This window comes from Megalops cyprinoides, chromosome 7 (genome assembly GCF_013368585.1).
Source record: "Megalops cyprinoides isolate fMegCyp1 chromosome 7, fMegCyp1.pri, whole genome shotgun sequence".
Taxonomy (NCBI): Eukaryota; Metazoa; Chordata; class Actinopteri; order Elopiformes; family Megalopidae; genus Megalops; species Megalops cyprinoides.
The window spans coordinates 14,971,278-14,993,675 of NC_050589.1; the positions used below are offsets into that span (position 1 = coordinate 14,971,278).

Genomic DNA, 22,398 nt, shown 5'->3' on the forward strand with positions numbered 1-22,398 from the left:
TGTTGGCAAAAATATTTCTATTTTTGTGCCACAAGCACACCTACAGAGCCAGCTTTTAACATGTCAGGGAATGTCATGACTTTCGTGATCTCACCTTCAACCAAAGAAGAAGGGCATTTGCCGCTTCAAAAAATGTGTAGCTACATTTAACGGTTACATTCAAGGGTTCAAAGTTTGATCATACTGTTTATTTGGCATTTTGTTTAGAATGTTACCAAGGTGTTCATGTTTGTTGTTTGCAAGTGGTTCCCCATAGAAATTAACAAAAGTAATTAAATACATAATGTAATTAAAAACAAGTGAAATTCATTGTTTGCAGCTTTATATTAATAAGCCTGATGGGTGCCATAAAGCCTACACATTATTTGAAAATTGTAATATTCTGATGAAGAAAAACATGAGCAGAAATGTACTTTTAAATGGGAGGATGCCATGCTATGAAGATTTGACAATACCACAGTTGAAAAAATGTATCAATGCCCCCTCCTGCCCCAGGACAATGTTCATTTCAAAGGTCTGAAAGTGGATCAAATGTCTAAAAGGAACATTTGCATAGCGGGTGTAAAGCCACCAGCATGTGGAAAAACTGCTGCCAAATACCACTGTAATTGTTAAATTCAATGGGTATGCATGAGGGTTTCTTCACATCACCATGGATCATATTACCATTTAGATTGAACTTGCTCTCCATTTCAGCATGTTCTATATTCAGCACATCCACGTTGGCAAACAAAGCCAACATATTACTTTTTGCCACTGCAGCTGCAGTGTGGACACAGAGAGGCTCTGCAGGCCAAAGTATTGCTCTGAGGGAACCTCTGTTCAAGTCTCATGTGACGGCAGCTGCAGTCTGCTGCTTCTGAATGCAGGCAGCCTTGTGGAGAGCTGCCACTGCCAGGCTGGACCTGAAGCTCAGTGCCCACAGCATATACACAGGGACTGCTACTCAGTACCCACAGCATGTACACAGGAACCAGGGCTCGGTGCCCACAGTATACACACTGGGACCGAGACTCAGTGGAACTCAGCGCCCACAGTATACACAGGTTCTGGTTGAGGAAATGGTGATAAGTGTCCTGGTAGGGAGATGGCACTTGTATGTGAAGCTACTTCACAGCACAGAAATGGGAGCAAGCTGCACGCCTCCAGTCCCCAGAGGAGGGGGTGAGGGGCTGAGGTGATGTGTACTGTGCAGGAAACCAGGAGGAAACCACCCCATTACTCACTTCATCTGCTTCACAATGGTGCTCTTCCCCGACTCGCCAGCACCTGCAGGAGACACAAACACAGAAAGGGGTTAAAAATGTGCTTTGTTACCAGCTGGGAAGCTGGCCCTCTGGGGGGGGGGGGGGGGGGGGGTTGTACAGTTTATCCTACCAATCATCCCGAAAGGCACCTCTGGAAACCCAGATCCTTTCCCCTGTCACAGGAGCCTGCTACTGGAGGGTCTCAGAAGGCTAGCCTCAGTCAGTGGGCGCAACATGCTGACCGCAAGGCCGCCTTCTGCAGCGCAGCAGATTGGGATTTCTGAGAGGACTGCCCAACCCAGAGAACACTGCGCCACTGCCAGGAACACTTCTCCTGTCAGATTCCACAATGGAACGCAACGGAACCCTCGCCCATCCACACCGAGAGAAGCTGCTTATCGGCTTCACATGAAAACGCTATGCACCGTTACGCCCAGAATGTTATGTCCCTTTTAACTCGGATGTTTATTTCTGCATAACCATTAGGCAGTCAGGAGGCATCATTCTCTAAACGTACCATGCTTTACCACGTTTCTTAATCAGTTGCCCCTGGTAAAACGCAGCTGAATAAAACATGTGAAGCTCTGACAGCAGAAACTGCAGTAAACACTCCCAATCAGACAAAAGAAAGATAGTAAGCAGATAAAGATTTAGAGTAAATGCTTACAGCTCAGGGGAAAAATAGCCCTGGCCTTGACACAAGGCATTACCGTTTATCACTAAATAAATATCCTGACACAATGACAGGGGGGCGGACAGAATCCAAGTATCCAGGCAGAGAAGCAAAAGCCTAACCATAACAGGATAGGCTATGGCTTGTGCTCATTAAACACAGGGAGTCAGATGCAAATCAGCCTGCACTCCCCGATGCTTCACCCCCCCCCCCCCCCCCCCCCGCCCCCCTTGCTTCTTTACAATCTCACTGTACACAGAGCATCATGCCACATTAAGTTCCTTCTGTCCAGCTTTCATTGACGCAGTGCTAACATGTCAATCATATACACTTATCGTTACCTTCCTCCTAAATACAGCAGGGTGGGTGGCACTGAATAATATGATTGGGAGCTAACTGGACCAGACAGAGGGGTCGGGCTGGACAGATGAAGGTGAAGTGAGGCCAGATACGGCAAGGTGGGGCAAGCCCAGCGAAACTAGCCAAACATCTGCTCCGTCCTGAAACGCAGCTAGGTTCTTTGGCAGCCATCTTGGAAACCCCACCCGCCGCCTACAAACCCAAGCCCCCGCAGCGCTCCCCAGGCGGCACGCCTGACCTGTTCCTGTCACAACCAATCACGCTGCACTTGGGACGACGGCGCAGGGGGCACCGGTAGCACTCACAGAGCCCTGTCAAAGCTGATAATGGCTGATCACTCCTTCCCAGCCGCCGCACCAGTGAGGTGGGAATAAGACACTGGCTCAGTGTATCTGAGTCACACCTGCACTGCGGACACATTCAAAGCCAGAACAAAGCGAACCAGAGACCATGCGTCATTACAAGATCACATTTTTTTTAAAAGACTGTATAACACCCATTTCCTTGTTTTCTCATTGAACTTTCTGTTATATTACTAGTTCCTCTTTACTGGTACACATTTTCCCATTTCAAGATCGTTCGTCTGCATCTTTAAACTCCATTGTATAATAAGATCTGGATGAATACAAATACTGCAGTTGTTTCAGGATACACTTGAGGACACTGATCTTATGGAGTTTTACTTCCAGACGACCTTATGATGAAAAACTGAGGAAATGAACTAGCTTTATGCAGCAGACAAAGCCCTGCTACCTTGAGATGACAGAATGAGCTTTGCATAACAGTGTGGTTTCATTATGAATAAAGGAGGGTGTGCAGAGAGACAGAGAGTAGAATATCCCAACACTGACTTAAACCCGACAAACATACCAACCAACTTAACTGCACAGCACATGCTTTATTCGGCATAAGAATGTGCCCTCCTCCCCACCACAGAATAATCCTCAAATCAGCCAGCATCTTGTTAGGAGAGAGTACTGAGTGTATATGAAAAGTAGATGGTGTTGGATGAGGGGTGTGGAGGGGAAGTGGGTCAGTCTGTCCCAGCGGGTCAGCTGGTTCTGAGAGCAGAGGTGTGGTCGCGGACGGACCACTCCCCATGATCCCGCTCTCTCTGCTGTAACTGTGGGACACGCTCTTGCAAAGTTCCGCGGCACTGCATCAAAAGCATCCAAAAAAAAAAAAAATGGAGCAATTCTCCTCTCCATATGTCTGTGGTCTGGGTGTGTGTTTACGTGAGAGAGCGAGCAAGCGAGAGAGAGAGAGACAGAGAGTACAGAAGGGGGTTGTTTACAGTGGTTTATTAATAAATCAACTAAAGAACATGAGCAGTTTTGTTCACGTTCCAACTGAATCAAATGGCATAAACAGCCTAATTCTAACACTTCAGCCCTGCATAGGAAAGGAGGTTTCCTACGAATCCTACGGTGCTGAAAGCCACTCTGGATAAGAACGTCTGCTAAATGAATGTAATGTAATGTAAGGTGTGTATATAAATGATGCATGTGTAATGGCAAGTGGGCCTTTCCTATAGGGAGTGTCTGTAAGGTCTGAGTGTTGCTGATGTCAGGTTTATTGGAGCACTCTTGGCAGAGCAGACCCACCTCTTAGGCCTACTTTGAATGCAAACAGAGAAGACTGATCCCCAAAGTGCAAAAGCCAGGAATTGGACACAGCAGGAGAGGACTGACCCTCTCGCTGCTCACGCAGTAAGGGAAACATACATCCCCTAAAGCTGTCATGGGCCCGCTCCCTCAGAAGGATCCATTTCCAAAAACCCCCGGCCGCTCATCAGTGACCTCTGAGCCCTTGGCGAAGATGAGCGTCCTGGATGACTGTCACACGAATGGCTAGAGAATGGCACATCAGCTTCGATGTCATGCCGTCCTCCTGAGAAGTTAGCTCAGCTCAGCTGCATAATGGATGGGCCGGACAAACGCGCCACAGGGGAGAGGAGACCGTCTTAAAGAGCCGAAGGGAACCCACTGCACCTCAAGAGCACAGCGAAGACGCGTTAAGCGTAGTGTTCCCCTCCAAACCACAACCCGACGCTGTACAGCAAGACAAGGACATCCATACCAAACTCCTATGAAAACATACCCCATGCTTCCTCCGCTGTGGGGCGGATGCCCCATGATGCAGGGGGACAACATGAGGACATTTGGCGGATGCGGTGCCACCCTTATTGGAGCTCAAGCTGCTGAAGGGAGACTGGGGTGACATCACCAGCAGTAACAGTCCAAAGGAACACATTACTTGCTAAATTTGCTTTGATATCTGCTAAGCTGACACCATTATCCCATGCATACTATAGTAAATCTAATGCAATTTACAGGATTTACACAACTGTATTTCACTGGAGAAGCTGAGATTATGCTCGCTTACCCAAGTTCCCAATGTACTGGCTGGGACAAGCACATGGGTACATATTATACATTCCAGTCATTATTAAAAGCATCTTATTTTTTGATATTATACATTTCTACAGCTCTAACCCTGGTTAAGTATTTATCTCAGGAGGCCACAGCCCTATCTGGAATTTGAACCTTCACCATTTCAACTTCAGTTTCCCAGCCAATATCACAATGCCCCCAGATGGTAGGGCTGTAAGGTGGTGTACCAGGGTCAGTTCCTGGGTCACTGACAATTAAGACATGTTAGCCAGTCAATGCCCCCACCTTAGCCTGGCTTGTGAGCTGCCCACAGGATCAAAGAGAAAAATCAATGGCGCCTCCTGACCCAGCTATCGACTGCTGTGGACCGTGATGCAACACATCTCCACAGGGCAAGAGAGCCAGCAAGGACACGAACGAGCCAGCCGCTTGCCTTTCACTCACTGAACCGCTATGCAAAAACGAGCTTTTAAAAGAAGTTTTCTTTTTCAAAAACCTCTGAGGTTAGGGGTTCCACATCCCTCGTGGCCTGTGACTGAGTTCTCCACATGAGCAGGAAGGGAGGGGAAACGGGTAGAAGATCGTATTGAGTGGAGAGAGGGACAGGAGAGAGAAAGAGGAGAGAGGGAGAGGAGAGCAGGAGAGGAGAGAGAGAGGAGGCAGAGCAGCAAGCTGAAGCTGTGCAAAAAGCTCCATCCTGGTGTCTCCACCTGGATCAGAGGCCGAGAGGGAGCCACTCTGCCCTCCTCTTCTCCATGGCAGTCACTAACACCCACCAGCTAGGTGTAGTGTGACCTTTGGAGCCTTTCTCATGAAGATAAAAGGGTCTCTGAGGACGCCTCCGTTTATCTCAGGAATTTACTGCAGCATTATGCATTTATGAATTTACTGGGAGCCCTCAGCTGCAGTGGTGCCGAGAGCTAGGCAATATCTAATTATCCATTTTATAGAATGCCACTGTGTATGTGAGAGAGACTAAGGGGAAGAGACAGAATGAGAGAGATGTTTTAAAGAATGGAAGTGGAAATATGGTCAATAGGATGCTACTGATTTATTCTCTTCCAAGCAGAAATCAATGTTGTGTAAAATTTACTGTTGATAAGAAAGCCACGATATAGCTAACACTTGTGCCTGATTAAGAACAAATACAGAACCAGTTGACATTGCTTATATTAGATGTACTGTGGCCAAAATAGTAGCAGCCTTTCATAGTTTCCGCGTGTGAAACGGAAAACCCGAACACCAACAAGAGAGCACTCTGCAGTGGAGCGGAACGTGGGAATGTGGGTCAGCCAGTGTTTGGAAGGGAAACAGAGCAGCCATGCAGCTGCCCTGGGCCTCGAGAGGGAGTCCGCATTAATAATGCACAGATGCAAGGCAGGTCCCCTGACTGGACCAGCGCTGCTGCTCCACACTCCTGCTCCGTGCTGGAGGGTTTTGAAAAACGCTACGCCCCGTCGGTGCAGAGCGAAAGACAGGTGGTCCTCTGATGGTCCTTGGTTCAGTTTCTCAGACCCTTGCTTCCGATCTGCAGACTGGGTCTGAGCGGGAGAGGGGGGGCATGGTATTAATTGCTGCACTAGGGCAGCAGGTACAGGGGTTTGCTGTGCTCTGTGCTGGGTGCAGGCTAGACTGGGACAGGGTTCGGTTCTGTACACAGTCTGGCTGTGGAAATGTGCCAGCACTCCCCCAGACTCAGGCCCTGCATGACAGTGAGCGTCCAATGACTCCCTATAGTGTCCAGGTGTTCTCTGCCTCAGGGCAATGTGGAGCAGCAGCTAGAGCCCTTGCAGGTAGAGTATATATGCTCAGGTAAAATAGGGAGGCAAAATGGAGTCTCATGTGCTTGAGGAAGCACTGTAAAATCCCTGAGGGGGTGGGGAGGTCGGTTCAGACACTTAATAGCACCCCTACACACACACACACACACACACACACACACAGAATCATTATCCAAAGGCTGGTGGCTCCCGAGGGAAGAGCCTGAAGAGCAAGTGCAAAAACAACCCAAGGAACACTGAATATTCCCGTATTTCTGCTCTGGGAGAACCGGTGCATCAATCAGCATATCCGTGGTTCTGAATTACAGAAAAAAAATAGGGTGAACTCACTCAGAAAAACTATTCCCTGAGACGCTACAGCTTGCAGACAGAATCCAGATGGTTTGTTTTGTTTTCTTTTTTATGGTGTAGCCACAGAACAGGAGACAGGGAAGCTCCCCGTTGCAGACATCACCCGCTCTCGGCAGCTGCCAGCAGACAAGACCGATGCCAGCTGGAGGGGGGCTCTGCCAGCACAAATGCCCCAAATTCAATTTAGCAAATTTGCTCGTTTTAATTCGAACGGAGGAGGGAGAGAGATGGGATGCGCGGTAAATCTTTCGGGTCTCTATTCATCACAGCCACCTCCGTCCAATCGCGGAAGACACGCACCGCACCAAGGGACTGATGGGTGTTTGACCACAGAAAGCTTACACAGTCATAAAAGCCTGCAACCTAATTTGCTAAACGCCCCATGCGCACTAGTCCTTATACTCAATTAGGTCTCCGCCTCCCCTCCACTGGTCTCATCTGAAGAATGGGGCATTGATCCGGCGGGTGAACCCTTCAGAGCACTCAGTCGGCCCCTGTTCAGCTGCGTCGGCCTCCGCGGCACACAGGCGGCCATTTATCTGATGGAGCCAAGAGCGATTCTCTCTTAATTACATCGCCTCCTCTTTTCTCCGACACAGCAGCAAGGAAGAAGGGGGGGGGGGGGGGGGGCTGAACAATAACAACCCCTTCTCCTTTGCATCATCTGGACCCACACTGCAATATTCCAAACCGTGTGCACTTGAATCCCCGGGTTGCATACGAATGGTTGAGGAGCATGTTCTGTTCGGAGTGGTCTTTCCCTTCCTGAGTGTATACTTATTCCTGCCTGGACGTGCTTGTAGAAGCAAAAAGTGCTTGAGGGGGCTGTGTTGTGATTCGTACAGCCTGGTGTGGACACAGGTTGCAGTGAGGACGAATGGTGGGCTCTTTCAGACTCCATGCCTGAACGTGTCCAAGCCAACCTGTGCCTCCTGGCACATTCTAAATGCCGTGGGAGGACTTCTTTTTCCATATTCCTGCAGTGCCTGGGGGAAGTACTGTGTTTATGTTTTTACAATATACCCATTGATAGGGACCAAAAGAAAAACTGAAATCTAGCAATTTCTCTACTGTGCCCTACGTGCAATGCCAACATACTGACAATGGGCTCCAAAGACTGCAGTGATATACTGAAAGTCCTCACTACTGGGTGGCCACACATTTTCCCCCACTATCAAGGGGAGAATCTGTGCAGCATTCCAGCTGTTCCCTAATGTAGCTTTCTTCCTACTAGGCAACACTAAAAAGGTCTGACAGCAGTACTATACAAACAGATATTCAAACCTCTATGAAATGCAACGTTTTGATGGACATTCCATGTTTAGCAAGGCAGAGATATCCGAGCACACATTTTGGAGGGTTACCAAATAAAGGCATTTTGAAAGCTGATCACTTCAAATAGCACACTTGGAAGCCACAGACCGTCTTTCCCACCTGGTTTGAACCTAGTTTGAACCCTACAGAAAGTGCGAACACATGCAGCCCACAAAGTAAACGTGCTTTTACAGTTTACAGTAACTCAGCTTTTTACAGTGTGCTTAAGCGGAGCACAGATTGATGTCTGCCAGTCCCGGGGCTGAGGTTCTGAGGCACCGCAGGGAGGGTTGGTTTTCAGAGCACACACGTGAACCCCCTCCGGGAAAGCTTATGCGGTCGCACCAGGCATGTTGATCATGGTGCAAAGGGAAAATACAGACAGGTCCAACACAAGGGAATGTCTCCTGTGCTCCTTTTTGCAAACACCTGGAGATCCCCAGGACTGGAAGTAAAATAATCTTTCGACTGAGCACCTGGTCACAGTGGTAGCTGCGGTCAGAGCTAACGACCTGTGACCACCCGCGAGAAGCGCTGTGGAGGAAGGCGGGTTTAGTTAGTCCTGGGTCCTTCTGAACACACGGATTCCCATCTGCATTTCGGTCACGCTCACTGCTCCTCTCCCTCATTGATTAAACAGCAGACAGAGACATTAAGTGGACGAGGGCCATTAGTCCACCGGGCTGTGGAGAGTCCAGCAGGGCCGGCGTCCCCTATACAACTGACTGAGGCAAAGGAAATGGTTTTGATTATCAAACAGCCACGGTCATGGACATCACGGTTCGGGTGGGAGATGGAGCAAGAGGAGCAACCAGGCGGAACTCCAGACGGCCTACCAGGATGTTCTGGGAGGTAACGGGAAGCACTGTGGTCAGAAATGTGGATGAGACTCACAGTACATGCCGGAGTACAGATTCACCATCGTGCGGGGTGTGAACTGGAACAACACGCAGAGTGCTGGAGTGGCTCTGGGAACAATGTGTCATGAAGGGTAGGAGTGTGTATGTGTGTATGTATGTGAACCCACGCATGAATGCAAGTGTATGTGTTTGTGTGTATGTGAACACCCATAAGGGTATATGTGTATGTGACAGTGTGTGAACACACGCTCGAGTGTTTGTGTGTGTGTGTACATGTGTGCACATGCATAACTTTGCACCCTAATGAAGCCAAGGGTCTCAGCTGACAAAAAAGCCCCCCACCCACGCCACACTAGCTCCAGCCTAGAAGAGGAGAGCGTGTTCACCAGCTCAAAGGGGGAAAAGAGCAGGAGCACTCTGGACTCCTTTCATCCTCTTCAGCAGTGCCTGGAGAACAATCAGCTCTCTCTGGTGGCCAGGTTTACTGTGCTAATACGTACTAATGGCAGACCAGAAGGGCTTATAATTGATCCCTCTGGGGCCGCAGGAAATAACAATCCAACTGTTTACTCAGAGGTGAAATTGACTCCGCTTATTAAAATACAAAACAAAGTTTAATTAGACGGAGCACGGAAAGGCTGTCCTTGTTATTGTATGCGCAGGATTAATCAATTACCGCTGAATGGGGTATTACTGGAGTTTTACGGGACAATGAAAAAGCACGAGATAAAAAAGATGCATAATTGAAGGCAGATGAGGACAGTGATCTGTTCAGGATTCAGTGGCTGAGATTGGCACTGCACCCACCCTTTGTAGACCATACCCAATAGTCAATGCTGACATTCTGATTAGCGCAGCTTAAAAAAACCTATACACAACAGGTAAAATCACTGTAAAAGGCAGCAACTAGCAGAGCTAAATAAAACAAAAAAAAAAACTGACAGAAGTATGTTTTGAAACATATCACATGTAGAGCAGTAGATCTCAGACAAGCTCAGTTGACTGGATTCTCATGTTGCCAATGTGAATTCAAAGCAGTGCATGCCATTAGGACTGGGAGTGGCTGTTTAGCAATACCTTGAAGGTATGGAATAGCTTGCCTCATGATATTCACACTGCATACAGCAGGAAAACCTAGTACACATCTGAAGTACATGTGCAAGATGCAAGGCAATATTGCCAGAAATAAGATTACAAAAGTAAAACATAGTGCATAACATACTACACCAACAGTCAATTTCTCCACTACTGGAGCCTGGTTTAAACTATATCCATGCTGATATTCTGTGTTTGGTGGTGTAATTCTGTCATGTCACGTCACCTGAGAGAGGACATCTGCTGAGTGAGATCACATGATCGTGTGACATCAGTAGAACGGATGCATCCTAAGGCCTTCCTGCACAGACAGTAAGTGAAGACCTCCCTCAGGACAGTGGAGGATATTGTTTATGGAGCTAGAGCCGATAGTGTTACCGGTGCCAGCTGGCGACCACAGGGCACACCGTCTGGTGGCAGACCGGGACTGACAGTGCCATGGAGACAGAGTGGGTGCCAGTTCTCACAGGCCGGAGAGGGTGGACAGCTTTCGGACGCTGCCTCAGTATCGACAGACAACTGTCTGAGAACAGCCTCCATAATCCCATGTCTCCCGGTGTTTGAGCCAGCTCCACTCTTTGCAGTTAGTGACTAGCGCAGAGATTTAGTGTCCAAAGTGAGCTGCGAACAGCCTCAGGGGTGCTTGGGATATCACCAGGGACTAACTGGAATAAAGCATGTAATGGCAAATTGAATTCAACAGCTTATCTATTTAACTGGTTTTCAATGACTTGCTGTTCAGTTTGGGAGCTACTCATTCCATGAGTAAATTGAGTTTACCAAAGAGAAAAACAAACATACCATCTTTAGCCATATGGTGGGGCTTCAATGAAATTCACTCACAATAAACATTATCATGCTAATTAGGAAGTAGCATGAATTTAACACCAATTTTTGTCCTGCCTGGGGTGTAAAACACAATGTTTTTCAGCCTGGTAGGTGATTGTCCACAAAGTTAAATTCTCTCACTTCTTCACGTAGAGTAGCTCAGGAATCTGACAGATCATTCATTCATGCACTCATTCATTGATTTTCTGAAACTGCTCCAGCCACTACATTCCACGCACACACAGAGAACAGAGCGCGTGCGTATTTGCCTGCCCCGTTCGTTCTGAGCGGTCGAGTCACACTGGGCTTTGTAGATACGCTCCTGCCAGTTGTGCAAGGGCATTCCCTTGTCCCCTAGGCTTCCTTCCTATCTATTCAGCTTATTTAAAGACCCGTGCTTCTGTGCACCTAAAGGGCACCTAAAGAACAAAGGCCCTTTCCCCTTCCTCTTTCCACCCCTTCCTTGCCTGCTGGACGACTGGCTCTAAGGGAATCTCACAGTTTACCTCAGTACAGAAGATCAAAGGGAGCTCCTCCTTTGGAGCTCTTTGCAGTTAAAGGTTTCACTCTCCTCTCTGTCTATCGCTTTTCCTGATCATGTCTGTTTGTCCTGTCAGGCTGTTTCTGGATCCAGACACCGAGGCAGGAAATGGCCGAGCACCGTGCAGACCACACCGAGGACGGCATAGAAGACTGGCTCTTTCTGTTCAGCCCCGTTTCAGTTACAAGAACACCCAACATCTAAACCTGCTGCTGAATCTCAGCCTGGTAATTAGGAAAAACAACCCCTACCCCCTACCCCCTACCCTGCGTAATCGCTGTCCATCTCTTGTACAGCGGGAGCGCAAGAGAACACCTTAAAAGGAGAAGAGGAGAGGAGGAGGGGCCACAGCAGGCGAGCGAAATAAGAAAACATTTCCTTACGCAACAGTGATTGGCCGACCCATCCACACCCCCTTTACCCCCTCATTCATGTTTTAGAGGGATTACACTCCTCCTATCCGAACACACCCCCCCCATCCGAATACCCCCCCCCCCCCCCCCGGGTAACCTCATCTAACTTCCATCTCTTTTCATCCCCAGCCAGCAACTCTCTGCCTGGCCGTAATCTTACAGAACGCAGAGATTCCCTCCACTCTGCATAAACATGGGGCATTAATCCCTTTACAACCCTCAATGCTGCAGGGATGAATTGGGAAGGTCCTGTCTGAAGCAGTCAGCACTTCACCCTAATGTTTGTCAAGTGTCCAGAGAAACTGCTGACGCTCGATTCCAATCTAATCTCAGTGCGGCTCTTTAGGAGGTGTTTCCTTAATGGAATTCATCAACGGAATTAGGAGCATTTGTAACGCTGGGCCAACTTTCACGAGCTTGCGGTATGCGTTTAAAGCGATCCGCCTTGCCATCCAGCTGACCGGCTACGAGATTGCTACAAACATCAGCCGTACATCTCTGCTACCTCCATGTCCGGTCCCAATAAAGCCCAACTGGTGATTATGACAGATGCCACTCCCTTTGAAAGGGCTGAGGGATGGTTTTCCTCTGCTGGTTGATCAGGAAGCTGCTTGATCAGGAAGCACTACTTCAATATCCATTTACTTCAGATACATGCTACACGTGTAAAATCACGGACTGCGGCCATATCTTGAATGGCCCTTCATGTATTAAATTCATCTGCACCATCCATTTCAAATCTCCTTGTGCGCTGTTTGCATTTTTTTGACCAAGGTGCAGCGATTGGGGGGACAAAAAGATGACTAGCCATGGAGATGACTGTGAAAGATGGGGAAGATGGGGAAGGTGGTGTATGAACTGCCCCTTCAGACTGATTACTACTGCTACATGCAGACCCTTCTTTTCAAAATAGAACTGCAGTTACTGTTCCCAAATCAGCGCCTCTGCAGTTGGAATTTAATGTCAGTGCATAAAAGTGCTGTAGAAATTCCTGCGGCGACACCATGGAGAGGCGCCCATTGTGAATGGCATCCACCGCCTTCGGTGAGAAGAGCTTCAGCTGGTATTTTTTATGGCTTACTTGAGAAAAGGGATTATTCTTTCGTGACCCACTTCTGACTTTTGCTGCGTGTGATGCTCTCAGATACAACGCCTCAGAGTTTAGATCTCGGGGCAGCGAGCTTTGACAGGCTGCTGTGACAGCAAGTTGTATTAATGTTGGTTTACGGTGACAGAAAGAGTGAGAGGGAGGAAGAAGGGATACGGACAAACAACCCTCTAGCAGCAGGTTTGAGAAAATGATTCACCATCCTCAGCACGTTGATGAAAGGCACAGCCAGCCCAACTTTATACATACACACACACACACACACACACATACACACACACGAGTCCCTAAAGCAATGAAAGGCTGCCCCCCCCCCCCCCCCCCAAACACACAGATGAACACAAAGTCACACACAGAATCATGCAGTCTCCTTCACAGAAAGCAGACAGAAGCTACGAACAGTGGTGTGCACTGACACACATGAGATACTGCCTGTTTTGAGTGAGGGTTTTAGAACCCTCTAGAGACAGAGAAGAAGTCTTGATCTCTCACTGCTGCATGCCACACACCCATATGCCTCAGCCTTGTGTGCAACCACTTTTGCAAAACACCTCCAACTCCAAATAAATGGAAGTTTCTCCCTCTCCACAGGCGGCTGGTCACATTCAGAGGAGAGGTCAGGAGCTGGAGACAGCGGGCTCTGTGGTCCCTGCATATTGCGCCTGGGGCGCTTCTGAAAGATGTTATAAATCAACCAGCTTCTCACTCAAGGACAAGATGGCAGGCTCTGCCTAAGGACGGTGGCCCAGTGGTAATGGGGCTGATACTGACCCGTACATTTCCCAGACAAAGTGGAAAGTGTATTTCATGCTACATCCACAAGAACCTCGCAAGGAATGTCCTCCTGTCACTAACACCACTGTGATGGAGCAGTATGTGCAAGTGCGAGCTCACACCTCCGGAGTGAGAGAATGACAACATGAAAAAGAGAGAGAATTAGAGAGAAAGGAGAAATTAAGCAGAGAGAGAGAGCAAAAGAGAGACATCTAGAGACATTAGTGTCTTTTACAAAATATGTTATGCAGTCTCTGAAATGAACAACAGATGTTTCGTGAGAACATATCTGTTAAGGACAAAGTGCACTGTGGTCAGACTGCTGAAAGGAGGCCTTAGCAAGCACAAGGCCCTGGCGTCTCCATTCCGCCACTGATGTAACCATTCCAAGAGTGGGCTGGTTCAAATCGCACAGCACAGAACAGCGGCGGGTCCAGCGCCACAGCTCACGTGCTCAGACCGCATTTCTGCCTCTAACAGCAGATCCCGTTCAAATTTGGGTTCACACAGAACTCAAGGGAACAGCAGTCTCTGGGTGAGATGCACCCGGCCACAGGATGCACCCCTGAAAGCTTTCTTTCGTCGTCCTCTTTTTCTGAACTCCTGGGTCTTGTTTTGATCATGTGCTGCTTGTCTTAATCTACGCCTTCTTCAATTATGAAAACGAGATCTGATCAGATAAAGCATGTCTCTGTAGAGTGGCTGCTGCCACCTTTCTTATGCTATTAGAGGTAAAAAGAGGTGACAACTTCTCCTCCACCACCTCCTCCTCCTCCTCCTCCCTCCAGACATCTATTCCCTGATGCCAGGCTGGCTGCATTCTCCCTGAGAAAGAAAGGCTGACAGCTTTCCTCACCTTCTACTATAGGCTGATCTTGGGTCTGAGGATTGGACTGGTTCCCTGAGAAGACAGACTGGGTCAGCATGAAGGAACAGGAGATTATCTCCATTGCAACACTACACTCAGCCAACTCATCTCCAACTTTCTCTCTCCCTCAGTCCACACAACCCCCATCTACCACGGTGAGATTTGACTGTCCCCCTTTGTACTGACCTTACACCAGTTTCAGTGTTTTTTCACATGAGAGGTAAGGTTCAAATTCTGGGAGAAGGTGTTGATCCTGGCACTGTTGGCAGAGATAGAGTACTGTCTCTACTACTGTGCCCCAGCTCCAAGCTTAGCTTGCTGCCCTGGGGCCCAGTTAATGTAATCAGCAGAAAATGTCGTTCTCTAATTAGAACAGGGCCAAGTGAGAATGTGAATAAGGTGTTATCTACTAAGCACCTGTCCCTCCCACCAGGAGAGGTGAGCACTTTAGATGCTAGAAGAAAAGAAGAAAAAAAACATTACTTTGAGAAACTGAGAGGTAAAGTAAATACAAGTATGTAAAATGGTTATTTTACACAAGATTTCAACATCTCTGAAATACACTTTACTATTACGTCTGCAAACCAAATATAAACTGATCTGAGATCCTTTCACTACAACAAATTATTGTATGTGCAGTGGCAGATTATTCAATTGATTGTTTGAGTCAAAAAATGAAACCTATGAAAATCCATCACCTGGTTTATACACTATGTCCCTCTAAGGGTAGAAACGTACAACCTGCATCCTGTTATCAAAGAGAAGGTAGAGTGCACAATTGTTAGAGAACAAATGGCAGATAAGGGAGCCAGAAACATCCATCAAAATTATCCAGCTCCACCATATGATCACATACCACTGGCACAAGCTAGATACAAGTACAGTGTATCCCTCGGCATGTGAACAATAACGTTCAAAATCCTCAGGGTGACGCACAACCTATTAAAAAAGTAATGCACATCAAGCAGAATGGAAGCAACGAGATGGAGGGGGATGTATAATTGATGCTCACAAAGCGTCTTACAACCATCACTCTAATGAAGCCCACATCTGGAGAAATGGACTGTTTTTTATCACCCACACCTTATCTTAGGTATGAGTCTGACTAAGCACCAGCCACTGGAACCACAGTAGAAAAAAAAGGAAACGTGATGCTGGGAATAACAGTTCCCTTATAGGCCAAATTAACAAGCCACATCACCTGTGCTACTGGGGAGAGATACGCTGATGTATTTATACACAGCCTTTTACAGGTAATAATAGACTTAAGGTCACTGAAAAGCACAAGGCATAACTTCATTTCGGCCCTGGGCAACATCTCTGGTTTTTGAAAAAAAACTATGGTTGCCTTTATGGCTAGCCTAAGAGTGGGGGGAAAAAGCCCTTGTTTCCAGATTAAGCGGCCCCTTTGTTAAAACATCCTGGATCAATTTTTCATAGGAGCTAGAAAGACATTAGGTCCAAAAATAGACTGAAACATGGTGCAGACGAGGCAAGGGGGAAAAAAAGAAAACAATGCCTGGTCAAAAGATGTCCTTGTTTGGATTGAGAATGTTGAGACAGGAAGTGAGAAAGGGGAAGTGCTAACAGCACAGAAGCACCCAAGAAGACTGGATCCGGCGACACAAATCCAGCTTCGTTCACTTTGCAGCAGCGTTTGCACAGAATCATCACTGGAGGAACATATCAGCAAGGGGACTGAAAGAGAGGGAGGATTTCCAGCTTAACTCAGCAGGGAAATAATCAGAACCATCGGAACGTGCACAAATCCTTTTCTCTTCCGACCACACACAGCTCACCAGCCTGCGCTTATCCCTATCCCTGCTTTGAGTTCTGAGGAGAACAGCAGCACAGATTTTGTTTGCCTTGCTCTTGCTCCTCAAACCACTGGTCAAAAACAGTGCATAATCACTTGATAGTTCAATACATATTAGCATGAATGAAGGGCTCTTTTCACCACCTCAAAAAGGGAGTTAACGAAGAATTCCACAGCATACTGGAGGGAAATGTTTTAAACTGGTGTGCGAGTGGAGACACGCCTCTCCTCAGAGAAAGATACGCCAGAAGGGTAGGACTCCTGAGTCGGAGGGATGTGTGCTGGAAGTATGAATTAGTGAGGAGGGCACACTCCCTCTTTCTCTGTCCCTTAAAGCAACAATAAGATTTATTCTCAGGATAAATGAATGCAAATAACATAAAACAAAAAATTGTTTTAATCATTCACTGTCTTTCCTTCCTTCCCAGTACCTGTTATGCCATTCTCCATTCTCTCAGATCTCATTTCTCCATGGAGCGAGATCGTCCTGGTGAACCCCTATCTCTCTCCCCCACTGAAAGGCAAATTCCGAGGCTACACGGGTTCCTGCTGAGCATAACAGGTTGGATATCTCTCAGGCCCACAAATCCAACATCGAGTTTCTCACAGTTAGTTACCAGACTGGACACATACACCACTTCTGTGTCCACCTGTTCATCATTCATTACACACTGAGCAATAAGGACTTTTTCCCTCCTTAAATCCCTCCATCTCAGATTTCTCTTCTGTGATATCAACTTTCTCTAATATTCCATGGTTTACACCACTTACATCTGGCAAATTATCTATTTATACAGCTGGAGATGTTACTAAGGCAATTCATCCTGAATATTTTGCTACAGTTTAAAGCAACAGTGTTCCACATGGGATTTAAAACCTGCAACCATTTGGTTACAATCCTGCTTCTAGTTACACTCCCAGTTCCCTAGCCACAACTCCCTAAAGTGGATTCCTGTGGACTTCCCATGAGAAGGCAACTCGCTCAAATGTGGATTCCTGTGAATTCCCGAGAGAAGGAAACCCACCCCAACATGGATTCCTGTGGACTGCCCATGAGGAGGAAACCTACCCAGACATGGATTCCTGCAGACTGCCCGTAAGAGAACCCTATGCAAAAACAATCTGCCCTTTCAGGTGTCACGCGTGAAGCCCCTAATTGCTCTTATGTGCCTTCCTGCCCACAGTTCCATATTGTTTGGTGAAAGGAAACACACACAGAAATAGAGCTAAACATAGTCCACTGGCGGAACAGTAAGCAGACAAAAAGGTGAACACAATCGAACGATCTACACTGAGCCCACACAGCATTAACAATGTGGAGGGAAAAAATACATACATACAAAAGGTGAACACAATCGAAAGACCTGAGCCCCAACATTGTGAACAATGCTGCCGGCCCACGTCTGCCAGAGACACAGCCGCTGGTCTTCATTTTAATGCAACTGTTGACAATCCCCAGTGTCCTCCCGCACGTAACACAGCCAGATCAGAGACAGCTGGGAAGCTGAGAGTAGGAGACACACGCAGGCTAAGATCGAGCGTGCAAAACCACTAACGCAGGGACCTCCACTGATCTCAGAGCAGTTCAATGGCAGCGGCCATGTTGGATTTCGCAGCTGCATGGACAGGAACTGCATGAATTCTGAATTAATAGGACACAGTACTTTCACAAGCTGTTTCCTGTGATTCATCTCCTTTATGCAAAATGCAATCTGCTAAGTAGGTGATGAGAGAAGCAGGGCAGAAATTTGCAGGGGAAAACTCAGCATCGGACAATAATCATATTACATTAGTACAGTACATCATTTTCTGATGCACTTTTCCAGGGAAAATTACACAGCCTGCATTTGTAAGCCTTGCGTTTGGGCAGCAGAATGATTACTCAAGCCATTCAGGGCAGGCACCTTGTTCCATCTAACAATATCACAGCCCCATTTCGGAACTGCACCTGCAACCTTCTGGTTACAGCCCATTGCAAAGCTGATCACACATCCATTTTAAGGATATGGCAGCCATTCCCTTGGTTAGGGAGACCTAATATTGCAATGGAGGGTGTGGGGGGGGTGCATGAGGGCAGCATTAGAACTGATAATGTCCTCTGCCACAGCTCAGCCCAGCTGAAGCATGCTCTTAATGCAGTGTTGATACATAATACATAATTCCATTAGCAGCCCTCCGGGCAGGGGCCCTGTCTACTCTGAGATAAATGATAGATCACGGCAACAGAACCTCAGCTCCAAAATGGCTGCGGAAGGAAGAAAATTACTGTCAATATTTAGAGGACAACACATTGTAACCCACAAAAAAAGGCCATGCCATGATGGATTCTCGTGACGCTGTTTTTCCTACTATCCACAGCAAGCCAAAACCACAACATCAGACGCCAAGAAGCAAGCAGGAGCAGAAATGGATGAGCAACTAAAACCAACTCCCATGTCTCTCCACGGACTATGTCTGTGGCTCCTCAGACAGATGTGTGGATCATGAGAAGGGACGTGGAGACTGGCCTGCACTAGTAAGCAACACGTAGGAGGCCCTGGTTGGTGCAGCGCATTTCGAAGCATGCATTTTGAGAACATTTCACGTCCATAAAATGCCTTTCTGAAAAGGCATGAACGAGGAGACAAGATATTCCTGGCTCTCCTTGATGGCAGAACCCTGATTACACTCTTCTTTCTGATGTCAGCCCTAGCCGGCATTGCTCTCTAAATCCAGTTGGCAGCTGACCCCAGAGAGAGACCAATCGTGCCCCTCAGTCACTCAGGATTCTGGTTCCACATGCCTGTCTCATCTGACAGAGGCAGAAAATCCCTCCAATTTGAAATTGGGGTTAACAACAGAAAAGGGAGAGATGCACTATTCAAAACATGATACAGTGGTTTCCAACACATGTCCTGTGGCAGAGACACAACATCTTTGCACACAAGTGTGTAAATGTAAGTGTGGCTGGTCATATTATTACATCTTTGAAACTGAGGGTGTGACTGTAATCGCAGATGGTCAGAAAATTGGAGGAGAGGCAAGGATTAAAAGATCATTGAGGAGTTGTGCAACTGCCGATGGAATTAACTGAAGGCATGGATGAATGAATCAATGGTGCAATGACCCCTCACTACACAGGGGGACAGAGAAAACACTCTAACACTTTCTAGCAGGATCGCAGATATGCAACACATCCTCCAGGCAAATTATTTTGACCTGTTCAAATATTTCCTTCCCGCTGTTAACATACACAAATGCGTATCAAACAGAAAGTGTCACAAACCTGGGGATCAGAAAATCTGTTTCCATTATATTCTCCTAAATCTTGTGTATCAAGGCACAAGGTTGCAGAAAAGGGCTATGGAGGACTATTTTTATTTTCATCTGTATGCATGCAAGCTGTGCCAAGCTCTGGTGGCTCATACAGCCAGCGATCATCTCCATTTCTGAAGCTGAGAAGTACATCTTAGATCGCCTGGACAATCTCCATATCCTTCATATAAATATGAAGACTGCTTAGGGCACAATTGCAAAATTGAATATGGGAGCACAGCAGATACAATTTCCGACAATTTCCGTCTGCAGTATATGTCAGGGGAGCTCACAAAAAGATTTCAATATACTACCGCTTGGTGTCCATCAAAGACAACTTTACCCTCGAACAAAGATGTTGCATTGACCCACCTGTGATTCGAACCTACCTCCCTTTGGTAGTTAAGCTCAGTGTTGTCAAGGCACTAGGCCAAGCCATGGCTCTGTGCGTCACTGTGGTTTCGGTCAATCATGTTTCTCTGCACCAACAGCATGGGTGCTCATGGGTAAAACCAATGCATCTCTGTCATGCTCTGGGGACTTTCTGCCTACCACAACCGGTCCAGAATTAACTTATTAAACCCTATGCAACAGCAACAAGTATGATGTTTACAAAACAAAACAATTATATATACACAATATATGACAGGTCATTGTTATCAGAGAATTCATCTTCACCTCTCAGACCGATGCAACCGCTGGAAATGACAAGCTGACAAACTGGTACTTCAAGGGCACAGGGTGCGGGGCCTGGCAGCTGCTGCTAATTTGATGCCAGAGGCCCCAGGAAGTCCTTGAGAGGGAGAGAGGTGATGGACAGTCCCTGGACGCAGCCCCCGCGGTGCCAGAAAGAGCAGGAATGCAGGTTTAGAGGCCACCGATCAAAGGCCGAGGCCACATCTGCCACGCCATGGGACACCTTGTCAGGACCCAGACACCTTCTCGTGTGGGCCAATGTCCTCCAGTGTCCTTCAGGCGGAAGTTATTCCAACGCAATGTCAGAAACACCTGCTGTTGATTTTCCAGGGTCGGTGCTTGCTTGCCTCAGTCACGAGAGGGGACTTGTATCGGTTTTGCTGTGCGTATTTCTGTGTTTGAACGAGACTGACGTTGTTAACTCATAACACGGATTTAGCATGCTTCTCCACATCAGTATCCCCATCACATCGATGCAGCATTAGCCTCTGCCATCATATCTCATCTTATCTCCAAAAGATCAAATGCTTGAGCTGAAAATAAAAACCTTTCCACAATGTCACCATCATGAAACCCAAGCAGAAACACATATTTCTTATGTTCCATTTTGGTAAGTGACGGTTATTTACAGACACATAATGGTGTCATTTCAGGTCACCAAAAGGTAAGGCGAACTGCTTATATTTCCCTTCTAAAAGCACAGCTCCCTCACAACAACCCCTCCAGCACCAGCACAACCAGTTTCACTTTCTCCATTTTGAGGTGGCAGGGAGAGCTTTGTCTCTAATTAGTGCGTGCAAGATCAAATTCTTAGGCATCAGTCAACCCGCGCGGCAGAAAGATCCTCAAAGCTCTGCTTCAAAGGCTCTGGATCATCAGTGCCTTGTTTTCCGCCGTGTTCCGGATGACAGCTGGAGAATGGATAATAGCCGGGGCCCTCTGATGCGGGCTTAGCCGAGACGAAGCCGAGCTGCACGTTCGGGACACCAGGGGGCCCACGTCACACAGACAGTGAAAGTGGCAGCCTTTATTGTGAAGTCAGCAAAGACAGAGCTCCCAGCTCCAACATCACAGCCCGTGAGGGACTGAGCTAGACTTTGGCAATTTTTTTAAGGAAATACTGGATACAGGAACAAAAGCACATGCCCACAGGATTAATGCATTGTATGAGTGATCTGAAAGAACGAGAATGTAACATAATCCTTCAAACAGACACAGTATCTTTTCAACAGTCAACCTCCTGCTGCAATAAGGAAATTACCAGAGTAAAATGGCACGAGGTTTTAGAGTCATTAGTAGTGTTTTATTGAGAGTGAAATGGAGCTGAATACTGAGGAAGTGAAAGACTCCTTTTAATTATCCTTCTTAAAAAGTTTAAGTGAGTGACCTCCAGTGTCTGCATTCATGATTTAGACTTGATCCTCCTTTTCTCTCTGCAGTATAGGCTATTGCTACCGGATTTAAAGTTTTCCTAACATGAGATTTGGTCTCAATACTGCTGTGGTGCAATGGTGGTATCCGGCCCAGACTGGACAGGCAACTGTGGCAGCGGGTGCCACAGGTGTGGCCCATGGCTACCGTGTGCCCTGACCATTATGCGCTCAGGTCAGAGGTTTCCTCGTGTTGTGCCAAGGACATGGGGCTGGCCTTGAGGAATGTTACCAGAGGACAGGGCATCCCGGACACCGGGGTAGAGCCACCAAATCACGTGAGCTCTGTTCCATGACCCTGCCCCCCATATCACTGCTCTTCCACCATTCCCTCACCCACACACTCCTTCAGAGTACCTGCCAACACAGTGCCCTGGGCAGCTGAGCCAATCAGAAGCTCTCCTGCACTCTGATGTGTTCCACTTTCCCCTTTTAGGAGAGTCAGTTATCTGTAAACAATGAAGGATAAGAGGGGTGGAAGTGCTGGTTGAACCTGACAGACAATGACAACAGTAACAATGAAGACGACAATGAAGGTGCTAACAGCAACAACAGT

At 47.4% G+C, this 22,398-nt stretch overlaps 1 protein-coding gene across 1 annotated transcript in view; it reads right to left on the reverse strand.

The window, feature by feature from the left end:
* The window catches only part of gnai2b (guanine nucleotide binding protein (G protein), alpha inhibiting activity polypeptide 2b), an 87,950-nt gene that overhangs the window by 26,269 nt on the left and 39,283 nt on the right, over positions 1–22,398 (reverse strand). Inside the window, exon 2 of the mRNA XM_036532575.1 lies at positions 1,227–1,269. Within this exon, the coding sequence (XP_036388468.1) occupies positions 1,227–1,269 (43 nt within the window). The remainder of the gene's footprint in view (positions 1–1,226; positions 1,270–22,398) is intronic.